A 13,657-nucleotide genomic window follows, 5' to 3' on the forward strand; every position below is an offset into this window, starting at 1 on the left:
GTACAAGAACCATCAGTCATGCTCCTGATTAGATTACTGTATTTAAGCCTACATTGATCTGTCCGCAAAACTTCACGTGATGCAAAATGCAGCCATGTTTGTAGTCTAATCCTAGTACACGTAGTCCTTGATTAATAACCGTAATTGAATCCGGAATTATTGTCGTTAAGTAATTGCTGTCATTAAGCAGGTCACTGCGTGTCCACATGCCTTTTTGTGACCCATGACCACTGACTTTACCACCTATTTTACAGCAGCAATTAAGCAAAAGCTGTACTAATTAAGTAAATCTATTTCATCCAATGGATATTTTTTTGACAGAAACTGGAAGTAAATATAAGAAATCAGCAAAAAACAATTGTCAAAAATCATGTTTATGTGTCCCCAGGATGCTGCAAACGGCCATAAATGTGAGCCAGTCCCTAGGTGCCCAAAATGTGATCAAATAACCTCATGGCTGTGCCTGGCCATCAAAAATTCTAAATTAAATAATAAGTACTTTTTAGGCGGTCCTTTGTAACTTTGAATGGCTGCTAAGCAACAGGTCACTAAGCAAGGACTACCTGTATTGCAGTGTCTTACACCTGCTGCAATAGCTGCTTTTTTGTGGTATTTTCCCTCATCTGGAATGGCCTCTCCTCTTACTTTTAATGACTAAATGTAATATGTTATTTATTATTGTTGTTTTTATATCTATAAACTGCCAAGGACGCACCAGTGTATAAATTGCATAAATACATACAGACATACAGTACTGAGGTCTTATTTGTGATTCATGACTGTCATTAAAGTACATTTTCTCCAATAAACAGCAATATAAAAAGACAAATATAATCCTTAAATCCCTGACAGCCATGTTGCTTTAATGCCACTCTGAGGAAATCCATTGTTGCCTTGTTTTCCAAATGGCAGGAAAAATTGCCGAAACAAACAAATCGATATATTTTATTTAATTGTGTCAAACATTTATGATGTTAATTGCTGAAACAGTAGTTCAGTTCTTTTCCTTTTTTTAAAATCCTTTTGGCAGGATGAATGTCATAACTTTATAAAGGTTCTTCTAAAACGAGATGATGATACATTATTTATTTGTGGGACAAATGCCTTCAGTCCTTCCTGCAGGAATTATAAGGTAGGCATTGCATTTATAAGGGAGCTTAAGTAATTGGAGAGGATTTGCTATTAGTTTTTATAATGGTACAAAAGCCAGAAAGTACAAAACTGTGTTCAGTGAAATTTCTTCTCCCTCAGAATGTTGTTTCTTCAACTAAAGAAAGTAACACCAGACCGCTTGTAAAGTTGCTGTAGTATAACCACTCCCATTCTGAGGCAGAGCTTTGAGGCATGGCAGGATTCATGAAGTCTCCTCTCATAGAGAAGACCTTCCAATACAGAATTGAAGCAGAAAGAGTATATTTGCATAGAACTTAATATATAAAATGCTTGATTTTGAACTGAAAGGAAAGTTGCTACTGAAGGAATTGAATTTTTTTTCCACAGTTCTTTTGGGACCTATATTTAATACAGAATAACCCAGATCATATTTGGTTGTCTCATAAAACATGATACTGCAATTTGGTACGTTATCCCTTTGGTTGCTGCTAATTAAAATGCAGAGCCTTGAAAGTAGATGCCTGGAGCGAAGAATCTACAGTTAACCCAAGCATATGGGAGGCTAATTGTGGCTTTATGCCCAGCCTAGCAGTTTTGCACACAGCCAACAGAGAGGACAGTGCAACAGGAAATTGACTAATCCAAAAGTGAAGAAGTCAGTACTGATCAGCATTACTGGTCAGTTATCCAAATTTGTTCGTAATAAAACCAGCCACTTTCCTCTTCAGAGAATACTTCCTCAGAATACAAATAAAATTCTCTTCTGTTGCCGGCATTTATTATTTAATATCAGCTTTTCAAATTTTGAATGAATTCTTCTTTCTCTTATAACAAGTGATTCATCAAGACAGTTTCCAGGATCAGCTTCCTAGAGATCAGTCAGTTCAGCATTTGAGAAATAAGAAACAAACCAACCAACCACTGTTTAAAACATTTCAAATTCTAAAGAAAAGTCTATAGCCTGTCTCCATAGAGTAAGAAGTTTGAACATCATAATAGTGAACTCAGCTTGTGAATATGAAAAGAATTATAATCAGAATGGGGTAATCATATGACCCCCATGGCTTACAAAAATGTTTAAAAAGACTCTTAGTGTGCAACCCTCCCAGGTTCATCTACTCAGGAATGCACATACTGAGTGCTCAGTGGCCACATAATGCTGATTGTCGGGGAGAGAGGCAGAAGTTAGGCACAGCGATAAAAGACAGAATAGTTTGTTCATATGGCATAACATATTTCTTGATTATTGTTTACTATTTCCCTTAATCATTGGCTCTCCAAAATCACATAAATGCATGTACAATTAATGTTAGCCTCAAATTCTTAAAAAGTATGGACTAAAATCCTAGAAAAAAGTGCAGGATATTCCTAGAAGTGATTGAACATTTTCCCCTGTGTCCTCTCAAAAATATATCTTGGGTAAGCCTGGAATTAGAATCTAAGCTGATTGTCAAAGCAGTTGAATACTGTAATAATCAGGTACTACACATTCACCTCAAGGGAAAAAAAGCTGGCTCCATCTAGCTTATTGTGGACTCATAAAAATTATTCATTCCTTCCTTTAGCAAATGGTTGCTCATAGGGGTATATATTGAGGTCTCTTCTATGTGAGAATGTGTGGGTGCTTAGGATGTTCTGTTTTGTTTTTACTTTGAGTAACTTAGAATGGATAGGGAAGTACTTGGAACCTAACTCAAAACATGATGTCTGAACATATTGAATTGGCTGTATTCCAATCATACTAAGTTAGAAATATTTTTACTATTTGGCCATAGGAAACAGTGAAAAATTATTTTTTGTATTAAGGCTAGAAATTTAGGTGGGTGGTAATCCATTCTGAACACTGCTTACCATTTATTCTCTAGAAAAATGAGTCAAAAAGATTATTTTTTAAAAAAAAGATGTAGTCAAGTTGGCAGAAACCTGACCGATTTTATTTTTATTTCCATTGTTTGCTATGTTAAAAATATAGATACAAATACAGATATAGATATGTCTTCCCTCCATTCCTCCTTTGGTCATTTTTTTTTTGAAGTTAGGATAATAATAATATTCAATATGTAATACTGTTCTATTTTTTTTTCAAGCTCTGAAACTTGAAACCTGACCACTGAATGTTTCAAGTTCAGAATATTTTGCACACATAGTTCAGGAAACTATTTTAGTACTTTCTGAAATAAATCTGTCAGACAACTTTCAGGCACCTCCTAGTGGAAAACTCTTATTTTCTACATATGTCTTTTAGGATGGAGATTGAAAGATAATGTGAGGGATATTAACAGTCTTTGCATTATTTTTGCAAATATTTCATTTCCTCTTATAAATAGAATTATGCTGGATTTTTCACCTACTGTTTTTTGCTGTTAGAGAGTATGCCCAGTAAATACACTGAGGTTTTAGAAGACCAATGAAATACCTGAACTACTATATTAGAACATTTGATCTGCAAGCCTTGGCACTACCATCAGGTCTCAAAAGCCTGGATGAGCCTGTAATGTTATGCGCTATACAAAGCTCCTTCCCTTCTACCTTTCCTTTAAATATGTTTCCATTCTAAGAAAAACACAAATGATTCCATTTAGAAAGTCTAGAGAGAGAAGAATACATGACAAGAAACAAATGATGACAAATCATCCAATGCTTGAAAGAGGTCTCTCAACCCATGGGACTGACAATTGATTAGATGAGACTAATAATGCTTAGTTGCTTTATTATCCACACTGGTTTTTCAAATTCCTTATCTTACTTTACTCTGTTGAAGTAAATTGAATTTGCTAGGTAGATCTGAACTGATACAAAGCAAAAGTCAGCACTGAGTAATCAAAACACACTTGAATCTTAAAGCCTGTAGGCTTTGCACTTTTCCCTGTGGCTTCCACCGTAAACCTGCTTTGCATTGAGCTGCTTATTTGTATAATTATTGTTGCTTGGTAGAATATTATTTTCCCAGAGGTTGCACTTAAAGCTGAGATTTTAAATATTTCACAGATTAATTATCAACAGCTAGAAGAATAATTTACATATGATACTAGTTCAAACCAATTCTGTAGAAATTTTTCTGAAAGAGAATTTTTTTTAAAAAAACTCGTAAATTATATGGGGAAATAAGAAGAATAAGGTTGAAGGATTGAGAACCATAAAAAATAAGGTTGATGTTTTTGATGATAAGTTCTGCACACAATATAGGGATTAATAGGCTTCTCCCACCATCATATGAGAACTTTATCATTTCTCATAATCACATTTATATAGCCTTACCTATAATTCAGTAGCAAGATTAATTTGAAAAATGTTCATAGGAGAATGTTCACCCAGCCTCTTTACTCCTTGTACAAGCTAGCACAAGGAAGATGCTAAAGATGTGCTAATTAGTCATCTTAAATTCTGGACTCCACAGGATATTTCCAAACATGTGCAGGATTGGATTGAAAAGTAGATAGAAACTAAGGCAGCATGATGCCTGAGTTTGTCTCTCCTTGATTAATTTCAGTATATCTGAAGGGATAGATTATCTGACCCTTGTTAGTTTGTTCTGTTTCATATCTGTGAGCCTTGCATAGACACAGTTTTTAATCACTCTTAGATTTAGAAACCACCACACACACTTTGCTGACAGAAACCCAAATTCTGAAAGTTAAAGGGATGCTACATAGCACTGTTCTTCAGCCGGGCATATACGGTACTACTGATAGTTCGAAGTAGTGATTCAGGTGGGATACACCCTTTCCAAATTAGAAAAGTGCATATAATAGAAAGAAGAGCAGAGGTTAGCAAAATAGCCAGTATTCACTTGACTATACTGAGGTGAAACAATCTGATATTCAAACAGTCTTTGAAATGATTGAGCCTAGGAGGAAAAATAAACCCCATAGCCTAGCAAAAGATGGGTACCTTTAATTATTTGGATATATTTTGTTCTTGGGCTTAGGGGAAGATTGTACCCATAGTGGCAAATGCTGCTATAGCACCAATTATCTTGGTAGGACCTAGGTTATTTGACCAAGAAATTGGGGCTATAACTTCTAATCTATGAACATTTTTTCAATGTTTGTGCAGTTTATTACCATAGCTTTAAAATGGTCGTACACAGCATAGGTAAGGAGCAGGTCTCCTTCATACTGACTTAATTGTTTATAAGTTCGTGGATATATCCATGTAATTTTCTTGGCCACCTTTTTTCAAATTCCCAATATAGCCAACAGGCTTGAAATTGCTCCCTGATCTCACATTCAAGTAATAATTAACTGTAACCCTTCTTAACTTCTTGAAATAGCCAAGGTCAGTTAGACACAGCCATTTAGGTGGGATTCTCTGATACAGAGAACTCTTCAAACAATTGGCAGTCCTATTACTTTGTAAAGAAATATGCTGTTTTGTTTTTCAGATGGATACTTTGGAATTTCTGGGAGATGAATTTAGTGGAATGGCTAGATGTCCTTACGATGCAAAGCATGCCAATGTCGCACTGTTTGCAGGTAACATAAAAGGAGAAAAATATACTCTAAGCACCTGTTATAATGAGGTGCTTAGAGAGTACAATTATCGCTCCTTCTTGAGATATGTTTATGGGCAGTAGGGGGTGGAATTTATTGGGTATCACATGGCTTAAACTAATTAGCTAATAGTCAAACAAATAAATATAGGATTCTCACTTTGGAAAATAAATTCATTTTCTGTTGTATACTTAAAGTGCTAAAGTATATTAACATAACTTTGAATTAGAGTAGAGAGAAAATTATTTCATAAGGTGCAATACTTTATCTCAGCTGTTAGGATAACAAGCTATTATATGTGGTTGCTACTCTTTCCTGGATAAAATAGAAAGGAGAAAAAAGGAGAAACCTGGTGAGATTAAGCTTCTTGATGTTTTGTTACCAGCTGAGGCAAGGGAGGAGACTGAAGTGACAACTGTGCATTTAATCATGATGTATTATAAATGCAAAGAAATGCAATTAACTCTTAATTCTGTTTGCAGTAGTTTAAAAATATGACTATGTGCTAGTGGGGTTAATTTGATTATAGAATGGTATTTTAGAATTTTGTTCTTTATATATTTTAGATTAAATTGTCTCATTACTGAAATTCTGTTAGCATCAACCCTTATGATCCCATCTCAAAATAGCCATAAAATATTCAGCAATATTATGGAAATAGTTTTGACTAACTATTCAGACTGTTGTTTTTTTCACAAAGTCTGTAAGCAACTATTGTAGTATAATGGCATGTGGGAAAGACCTTGGGAGATGGAATGGAGACATTCTGCCTGGGGAACATCAGATAAAGAGAGAGAATAGCCTGCAGTTGAATAGTGGGCAGGGCAAGAAGTTCAGAAGGGACCCTCCCAAGTTTCTTGGGCTGCCAGCTTCTGCCAACCTAGCAGTTCGAAAGCACGTAAAAATGCAAGTAGAAAAATAGGGACCACTATGGTGGGAAGGTAACAGCGTTCCGTGCGCCTTTGACGTCTAGTCATGCCGGCCACATGACCACGGAGACGTCCTCAGACAAGCGCTGGCTCTTCGGCTTTGAAACGGAGATGAGCACCGGCCCCTAGAGTCGGAAACGACTAGCACGCATGTGCGGGGCAACCTTTACCTTTTTTAAAGGAGATGAAGGAGAATTGTACTTTCAGACTCTCAAGATTGATGTTAGCTTTACCAGTAGACCAGACAGGAATCAGATAAACTAATTCTACTTTATTATAAAGCTCCATTAACAGAATCTTGTAAATCTAAAAGTGTAAATCTCCCACTAGCTCTTTTACAGCCTGAGTCTCTTCTGGGTCTCTTTCTCCATCCATTAAAGCTCCTGTAGACTATGCCCTCTCTTATTTGACTGTTACCTAAGCAACATCTCTTTGCTCTGTCTCCCAAGGTCTTTTTCACATACCAGTACAGATAGCCAGTGCTGCATTAAAGTAAAAATGCAATGATTCATAAAAATATATTAAGCCACAAAAAAGTTAAAGTGGGAACTTGAATCTATTTTCATTATGCTCCAAATCCTGATAAGTTGATTTACTTACTACTCATGTAGCCTTCTTCAATCTGGTACAAATGTATTGAACTACCTATTGCAACAGTGATCATCCTGATTCGCATGATGAGATTTGTGCATCAACATCCCTGAAGGTCACCAAGTTAGAAAAGGCTGGTGTACAGCATTGCTGTTTATATAATAAAGAGTGGAGGAGCAGAAGGTGACACTCACTAGGGTAGTGAGGGGTGGACTCCAGAAGGAAATTTAAATGTTAGAGCTTTTAGAGCACAGTAAAGCAAATCATTATCTTCTGCTTAAAAGTGCTAGGTTCACATCCTGAAAATTAGTTTTGGTTTAAAAAGATCCTCAGTGAAATAGGTGAATTAGAAAAAAGAATGGATTAATTTTTCAGATGAGATCTGCTCTTACTCTTCTGATACATATTTCTTAAGGATTTTAAGACCTGGCTCTGCCATTTTGTTTGGGGCTCAAATATGGGTGTATCATGCTGGAAATGGCTGACAGATTAAGAGAAAAACTTCACTGCCCTCCCCATGTGCATTCTGTTCCCTTCCTCCTCATCTTCTTAATTGTAATTGGCATGTGATATCTGGATCTGCAAGTGGGATATAATCCAAGAAGTTTTGCCCAGGGAGATTCTTCCTCAGACTTTTCTTCTTTTTTGAATGCTGAGAGGGAAAAGGGCTTTTTATCCAAATGGCTCATTACCCTATCCCAACAGTTTTCATGCCTTAAGACCCCTTGGATGGGCTGTTTCCATGATTACCTAGCAGATACAACTATACTGTGTGTTTTTTTCCTTCTTCCCTATTGCTGATTTCCAATTCCACCCCAAAAGAGGGAAAGCTGTATTCTGCCACTGTGACAGATTTCCTTGCAATAGACGCGGTCATTTACCGGAGCCTTGGAGACAGCCCGACGCTGCGGACAGTCAAACATGATTCAAAATGGTTGAAAGGTAAATAAAAGAGCTACAGGAAGAAGGGGAAAATTTTGGGTTACACTGTTGGATTCTCTGTAGACCTTGTTGTCTTAGTTTACTTACTTTTACTGTGCTTATTCAAAATCTCGCCCTTTAGTGATTGTTGAAAGAAAAGATTTTTAAAGCACAAAGAAACCATACCTTACTTCAGCAATGCATTCTGTCAGGTAGAGATACTGAAATGCCTTTTTTATAGTGCAGTTGTTCCACTGATTTTTCTTTTTTAAGTTGCTAGGTATTCATACAAAATTACAAGAGCCATCAAAATAGATAGCATTCAATTAATTTTTAACAGCTAGATATTTGATCAAAGATTGACGATAAGGAATGAGTAAAGAGTTATTTTAGAACAATGATGGCAACATCAGCTCTTCCCTCTGATGGGTCTAGGCAATCTAGGGTTTGTGAAGTGTAGAGGATTTGTTCTGCAGTGTTGAGATACACCAATAAAAAATAGAATATCAGAACCTCCATTTTATTGTCAAGAAATAATGAATGAGTGCTGCTGAATTAGGCAATTTGTATGTTCTCAATAGCTCCATTGTTAAAAAAAGTTGCCATTCATTCTTTCCAATGGCATTATGAATGAATGCCATGCTGCATTATGTTGTTGTGAAAACAGGGGCTTTTGTTTATAGACAAAAAATGCAAAAGAGAGAGAAAGAGAAAGGACACAATCTGTAAATGATGTTATTTCCATTTTTTTTCTTTATGAGCAAAATGCAAAAATTATTGGATTTTTATAGTCGTGTTTTTATTACTTCAGTTTGTTATTAATTCTCTTTGATAAGAATAATCCTGTGTCTGCAAATAAGGAGAACTGGCATTCCATTTTTGGAGTAAAGTGCAAATGAAAAAGTTATATCTGATTTATGGGCCTACTATCTATATCTATGTACACACACACACACACACACACACACACAAACATATACATACATACACATATACATATATATGCACACACATAATAAACAGTTCCATTGAAAATGCAATACAAATATTTGATATACAGATATACATTATGAATTGGGTTTTCCAACTTATTTTAGTGTGATTTAGGGATATTAAACATTGTTCACATATTTCTAATTTCTTTAAATGTATAAGAGTTGACAATATGGATAGCCTTATGAGTCCTTTTCAAAATTTCTATCAATATCCCAGTTTCTATCTCTATACTACTAGACCTCAAAACTTTTCATATTTTATTTTAGTCATATTTGTATTAATAATTTGTCACAACAATGCACCTAATATAGTCTTTTGTAGTCTTCATTCTGGGCCATACAGTTATCTGAAGATTGAACAATAATAAGTGTCCTGTCTTTCCTCCAATACAGAGATTCATTTGCTTTATCATCCCCCACCCATCCCCTAGAAAAGACTCCATTGAGCTAAATGCTTGCTCATGAGTCTGACATTAGTTCATCTCATCAGTAGAACTCACTATAGTTATTTCTATTAACTTGAAAGAGGCTTGGTATGAGTTGGTCTCAGATCATACAAACATTTCAACACCATTTCATTTGTGAGTGTGTGTGTGTGTGTGTGTGCACGCGCGCACACACACACATATAGGTGGGTAGTTGTATCTGAATGGTTAAATAGGATATTTAATTGCTTAGCCTTCATTTGGTCATCCATCCACTGCCAAAATTAGAATTTTATTATATTTGAATATAATATCCATTGCTTCATTACAGACAGCATAATTCTTAAGGATATCTAAGCAATTGCAGCATTTTGAAGTTTTTGAATATGTATACAACTAAAACCTTCGTGTCTGTTTGATTGTTTGTAACCTTCAATTGGGTGAAACAGTGCATCACTGAGCAACAATTTTAGAAGCAATGCTTCCCAAAAGGGCTAATTTACAAAATGCTTCCAAAATTTGAGATTTATGGCTCCCACGGCATTGAAATTTGGCAAAGTTGTGGCTGTTTCACTGATGCTCCACCACTTTACTGCTGCTGTCACCCATGGTCATGTCATTGTATTTACAAGGTTCCCTGCTAACTTTCTACAAGGAAAATCAGTGGAGAAGTTGGCACTGCTTCCACTGCCTTTTTTGTGCCCAATGGTCATTCTGTTTCTCTGTGTAGATAAGGAATTATGTCTGAACCAACAGACAGTCCTAGATGAAGCTAATTATTTTTTCCATATATATGATCTTTTCAATAGCTATCAGAGATTTGACTGACCATCCTCATACCTAGATCCTGTTGATTTATAATCACCCTGTATTGTAAAATAAATATGTCCTACAAAAGCCGATGAAAAAATATTCAACCCAGGTTAGATTGATTTCACTGTTCGATGAAAGTGTTTCTATTTATAAGCACATGTTGTCTTTCTTTCAGAACCATATTTTGTTCATGCAGTAGATTATGGTAACTATATCTACTTCTTCTTTCGGGAAATTGCAGTGGAATATCACAGTATGGGGAAGGTAAGGAGAATAACCTTGAAATGAGAGCTATAAATCACAATAACAAGGTCACTGTTGTGAGAAAGATTCTGCTGTTCATGCCAAATTTTGGTAAGAATGAGGCATGGTGTTATCTTGCTATAAAACACCTTTCTTATGATGGCTAGTGATAGCGGGAGTTCTATAAATCTGAAGGGCACCAGATTAGGGAAAAGCTAATATAAAATATTTTGGCTTGGAACGACAGCAATTTTTTTGGGGGGGGGGGAAATGTACCCCTGTTAAACTGGAAAACATATGGCAAATTGATTTAATTCAAAGCTCCAAATAATCACTGCAAGACTGACTTTAAAGCTAGGAGCAGCTGCATTTGAAAGACCTTTCTATGAACAACAGAAGTAAATGAGAAATTTCAGTCTTGCCATGTAATAAAGCACAATGAAAGCCTTTACTGAAAAGACCTTTTAAGGAATATTTCCACAATAAAAGGCTTACAAGGTTAAAAAGGAGAAAGCATGAATAAAAGCTTGATGAGTCTTCCATATTTTTTAAATAAAATATGCTGGGGATATGGGACTCCGGCTGGCAGTATGGGCCACATGGATTGCAAATACAGAATGTCTTTTTGTTTGTAGGAAGAGAAAGCTGAGTGGCCTGCATAGAAATGAGTTTTACATGGGCTGTGAATGAATCTCCTGAAGGATTTATGGCTGGATGTGAAATGTCAGAAGCTTATCTTTCATAGCACACAGTTCCAAAACTGAATTTTGTTCTGTTTGTTATTTGTCACAGATTATAGCAAACTGGAGATCCAATTAAGCACTCAGTTCTGCCAATTCTGCTTTTTTTAAAAGAAGGAAACAGCAGAATTCTAGTAAAAATATGTTACAGATTCTTTATTCCCCTATCCGCATTGCAGGTAGTTTTCCCCAGAGTAGCTCGGGTTTGCAAGAATGACATGGGTGGATCTCAGCGAGTGCTAGAAAAGCAATGGACTTCCTTCCTGAAAGCACGATTGAACTGTTCAGTACCTGGAGATTCGCATTTCTATTTCAACATACTGCAGGCAGTCACCGATGTTACCGATGTTAATGGCCGGGACGTTGTCTTAGCAACTTTTTCTACCCCTTATAACAGGTAATGGTTTTAATAGAGGAGAGTGACTGTTTTCAACCCGCTTGATAACATTGTCTTAAATAAAGAGAAACGCTATTAAATATTAACTCACATAAAATATTAGCTAAAGCATCTTTAACTTGATGTTGCAGACAAGAATTTTGTGTTCTTTCAACTTACACTAATTTGTTGAGAAGAATACGCAAATGGGAGTCTTTCAATGAATAAAATTTTTTGATTCCCTCCCGTTTTTCCTTGTAGCCCTTAGAAAAATCATCTATAGGTAGTCCTCGGCTTACAACAACAGTACAATTAATGACCATTCAAAGTTACAACCACACTGAAAAAAGTGACATATGATTGTTTTTCACACTTAAGGCAGTTGCAGCATCCCCATGTTCACATGATCAAAATTCAGATGCTGGGCAACTGACTCATATTTATGATGGTTGCAGTGTCCCAGGCTCAGGTGATCCTCTTTTGCAGCCTTCTGATGAGCAAAGTCAATAGGGAAGCCAGATTAACTTAACAACCATGTGACTAACTGAACACTTGCAGTGATTCACTTAACAACTGTGGCAAGAAAGATTGTAAAATGGAGCAAAACAAATGTCTCACTTAACAACAGAAATTTTGGAGTCATAAGTTGAGGACTACCTGTTTTATTACTAATTTGCACAGCTCCTTTTCTTCCCATTGTTGAGAATGGGCTTTTATACCTGTTCTAAAATTTCAGAAAGTTCCTAAAAGCCAGGAAAAAAAGGATTGGTAATGCAGGGGGTTTGTTTTGTTTTTAGTTAAACTATTTTGAGAGTACTTGTCAAAATCTTCCACTGCATTGCTTACATGCATGATTGTGTACTTGTCAATAGGGAATCCATAGCTAAAACTCAGGGTGCATAAATTTTGAACTCACTTATTCCTTGTTTCATGTATTATCATTTACACACCACAAAAGGCAGCTGATAACATCTGCTTCCAAATTTGAATTAATCACAAGCCATCTCACATGATATTCAGGCTCTAGGAACTATGGTTTGCCAAGCTTTGATTAGAATAGATAATCACAGATAACTGTTTGCTTAAAGTTGTTCCCACTACTTAAAATTTAAACAAATAACACTTTCTCAAATTAAATTGTCATGGGAAGCCTTTAATGTTGATATACTAGTGCATAAAACAGAAGAAAGAAAACTGAAAATTTATTCATATACTGGAGGAGTGTACAGCATTTTCACTACTGTATAACACATGTTCAGTTTGTGGAGCTTGTCAGTGGCTGCATGGGGCCTTTGACAAGGGTATGAAGTGAGATGTGTAGGTGTCCATAATAAAAACAACATGCTTTCTAAAAAAAAATCTGATTGCATTTTTTCATAAGATGAAATCTATTCTACCATTCCATCTCTCTTTGTGGAATCATCTTTTAAATTACAACAGTTAATTTTAACCTACTTTATGAACATTGGCAGCAGCTGAAAAGGGTATGAGGCAAATGTCACAAGAAGCCAGAGTTTCCTTTAAGGATCTCACCTCAACTTCATAATTGTTATCTCCACAGTAACAATTTCCTTCAAAATATGATTGATTTTTTTATTCATCCTATACAGAAAATCCAGCCACTTGGGTTTCCAATCTGTTGCATTCTCACATAAAGTATTGTGAGATGCTAATGGGCAAAATCAAACAATTATAGTTTTACAATCAGCTGACCATATACTATAACAATGTCAATAGGCTAGTATGGAGATGGCAGGCTTTTGGGAGCCAAAGCTTCATTTTTTAAAAAAAGAACTTTCTTTCAATCTTTGAATTACTCAAGGAATGTAATGATAACCTGAAAAAAAGCTGGAGTTTGAAAAAGCAAAATAATGGCTAAAAACTGCTGCGTCCTAATACATAACATTTTTTGCTCTTCGTGAAAGAAATATATCAAAGATTGTACCATTAAAAACTAGTATTTTGTTACTAATTTTGGAGGGCATCTTCAATAAATTGGATCAATAATACATTCCATT

The 13,657-nt window shown here is 35.7% G+C and overlaps 1 protein-coding gene across 1 annotated transcript in view; it reads left to right on the plus strand.

The window, feature by feature from the left end:
* SEMA6A (semaphorin 6A) overlaps positions 1 to 13,657 on the plus strand; it is a 158,148-nt gene that overhangs the window by 98,697 nt on the left and 45,794 nt on the right. The window contains exons 6-10 of the mRNA XM_083356251.1: positions 1,031 to 1,132; positions 5,498 to 5,588; positions 7,949 to 8,068; positions 10,456 to 10,544; positions 11,443 to 11,660. Of these exons, the coding sequence (XP_083212377.1) occupies positions 1,031 to 1,132; positions 5,498 to 5,588; positions 7,949 to 8,068; positions 10,456 to 10,544; positions 11,443 to 11,660 (620 nt within the window). The remainder of the gene's footprint in view (positions 1 to 1,030; positions 1,133 to 5,497; positions 5,589 to 7,948; positions 8,069 to 10,455; positions 10,545 to 11,442; positions 11,661 to 13,657) is intronic.

The sequence above is a fragment of the Vipera ursinii genome (assembly GCF_947247035.1).
Source record: "Vipera ursinii genome assembly, chromosome: 2".
In the NCBI taxonomy this organism is placed as follows: Eukaryota; Metazoa; Chordata; class Lepidosauria; order Squamata; family Viperidae; genus Vipera; species Vipera ursinii.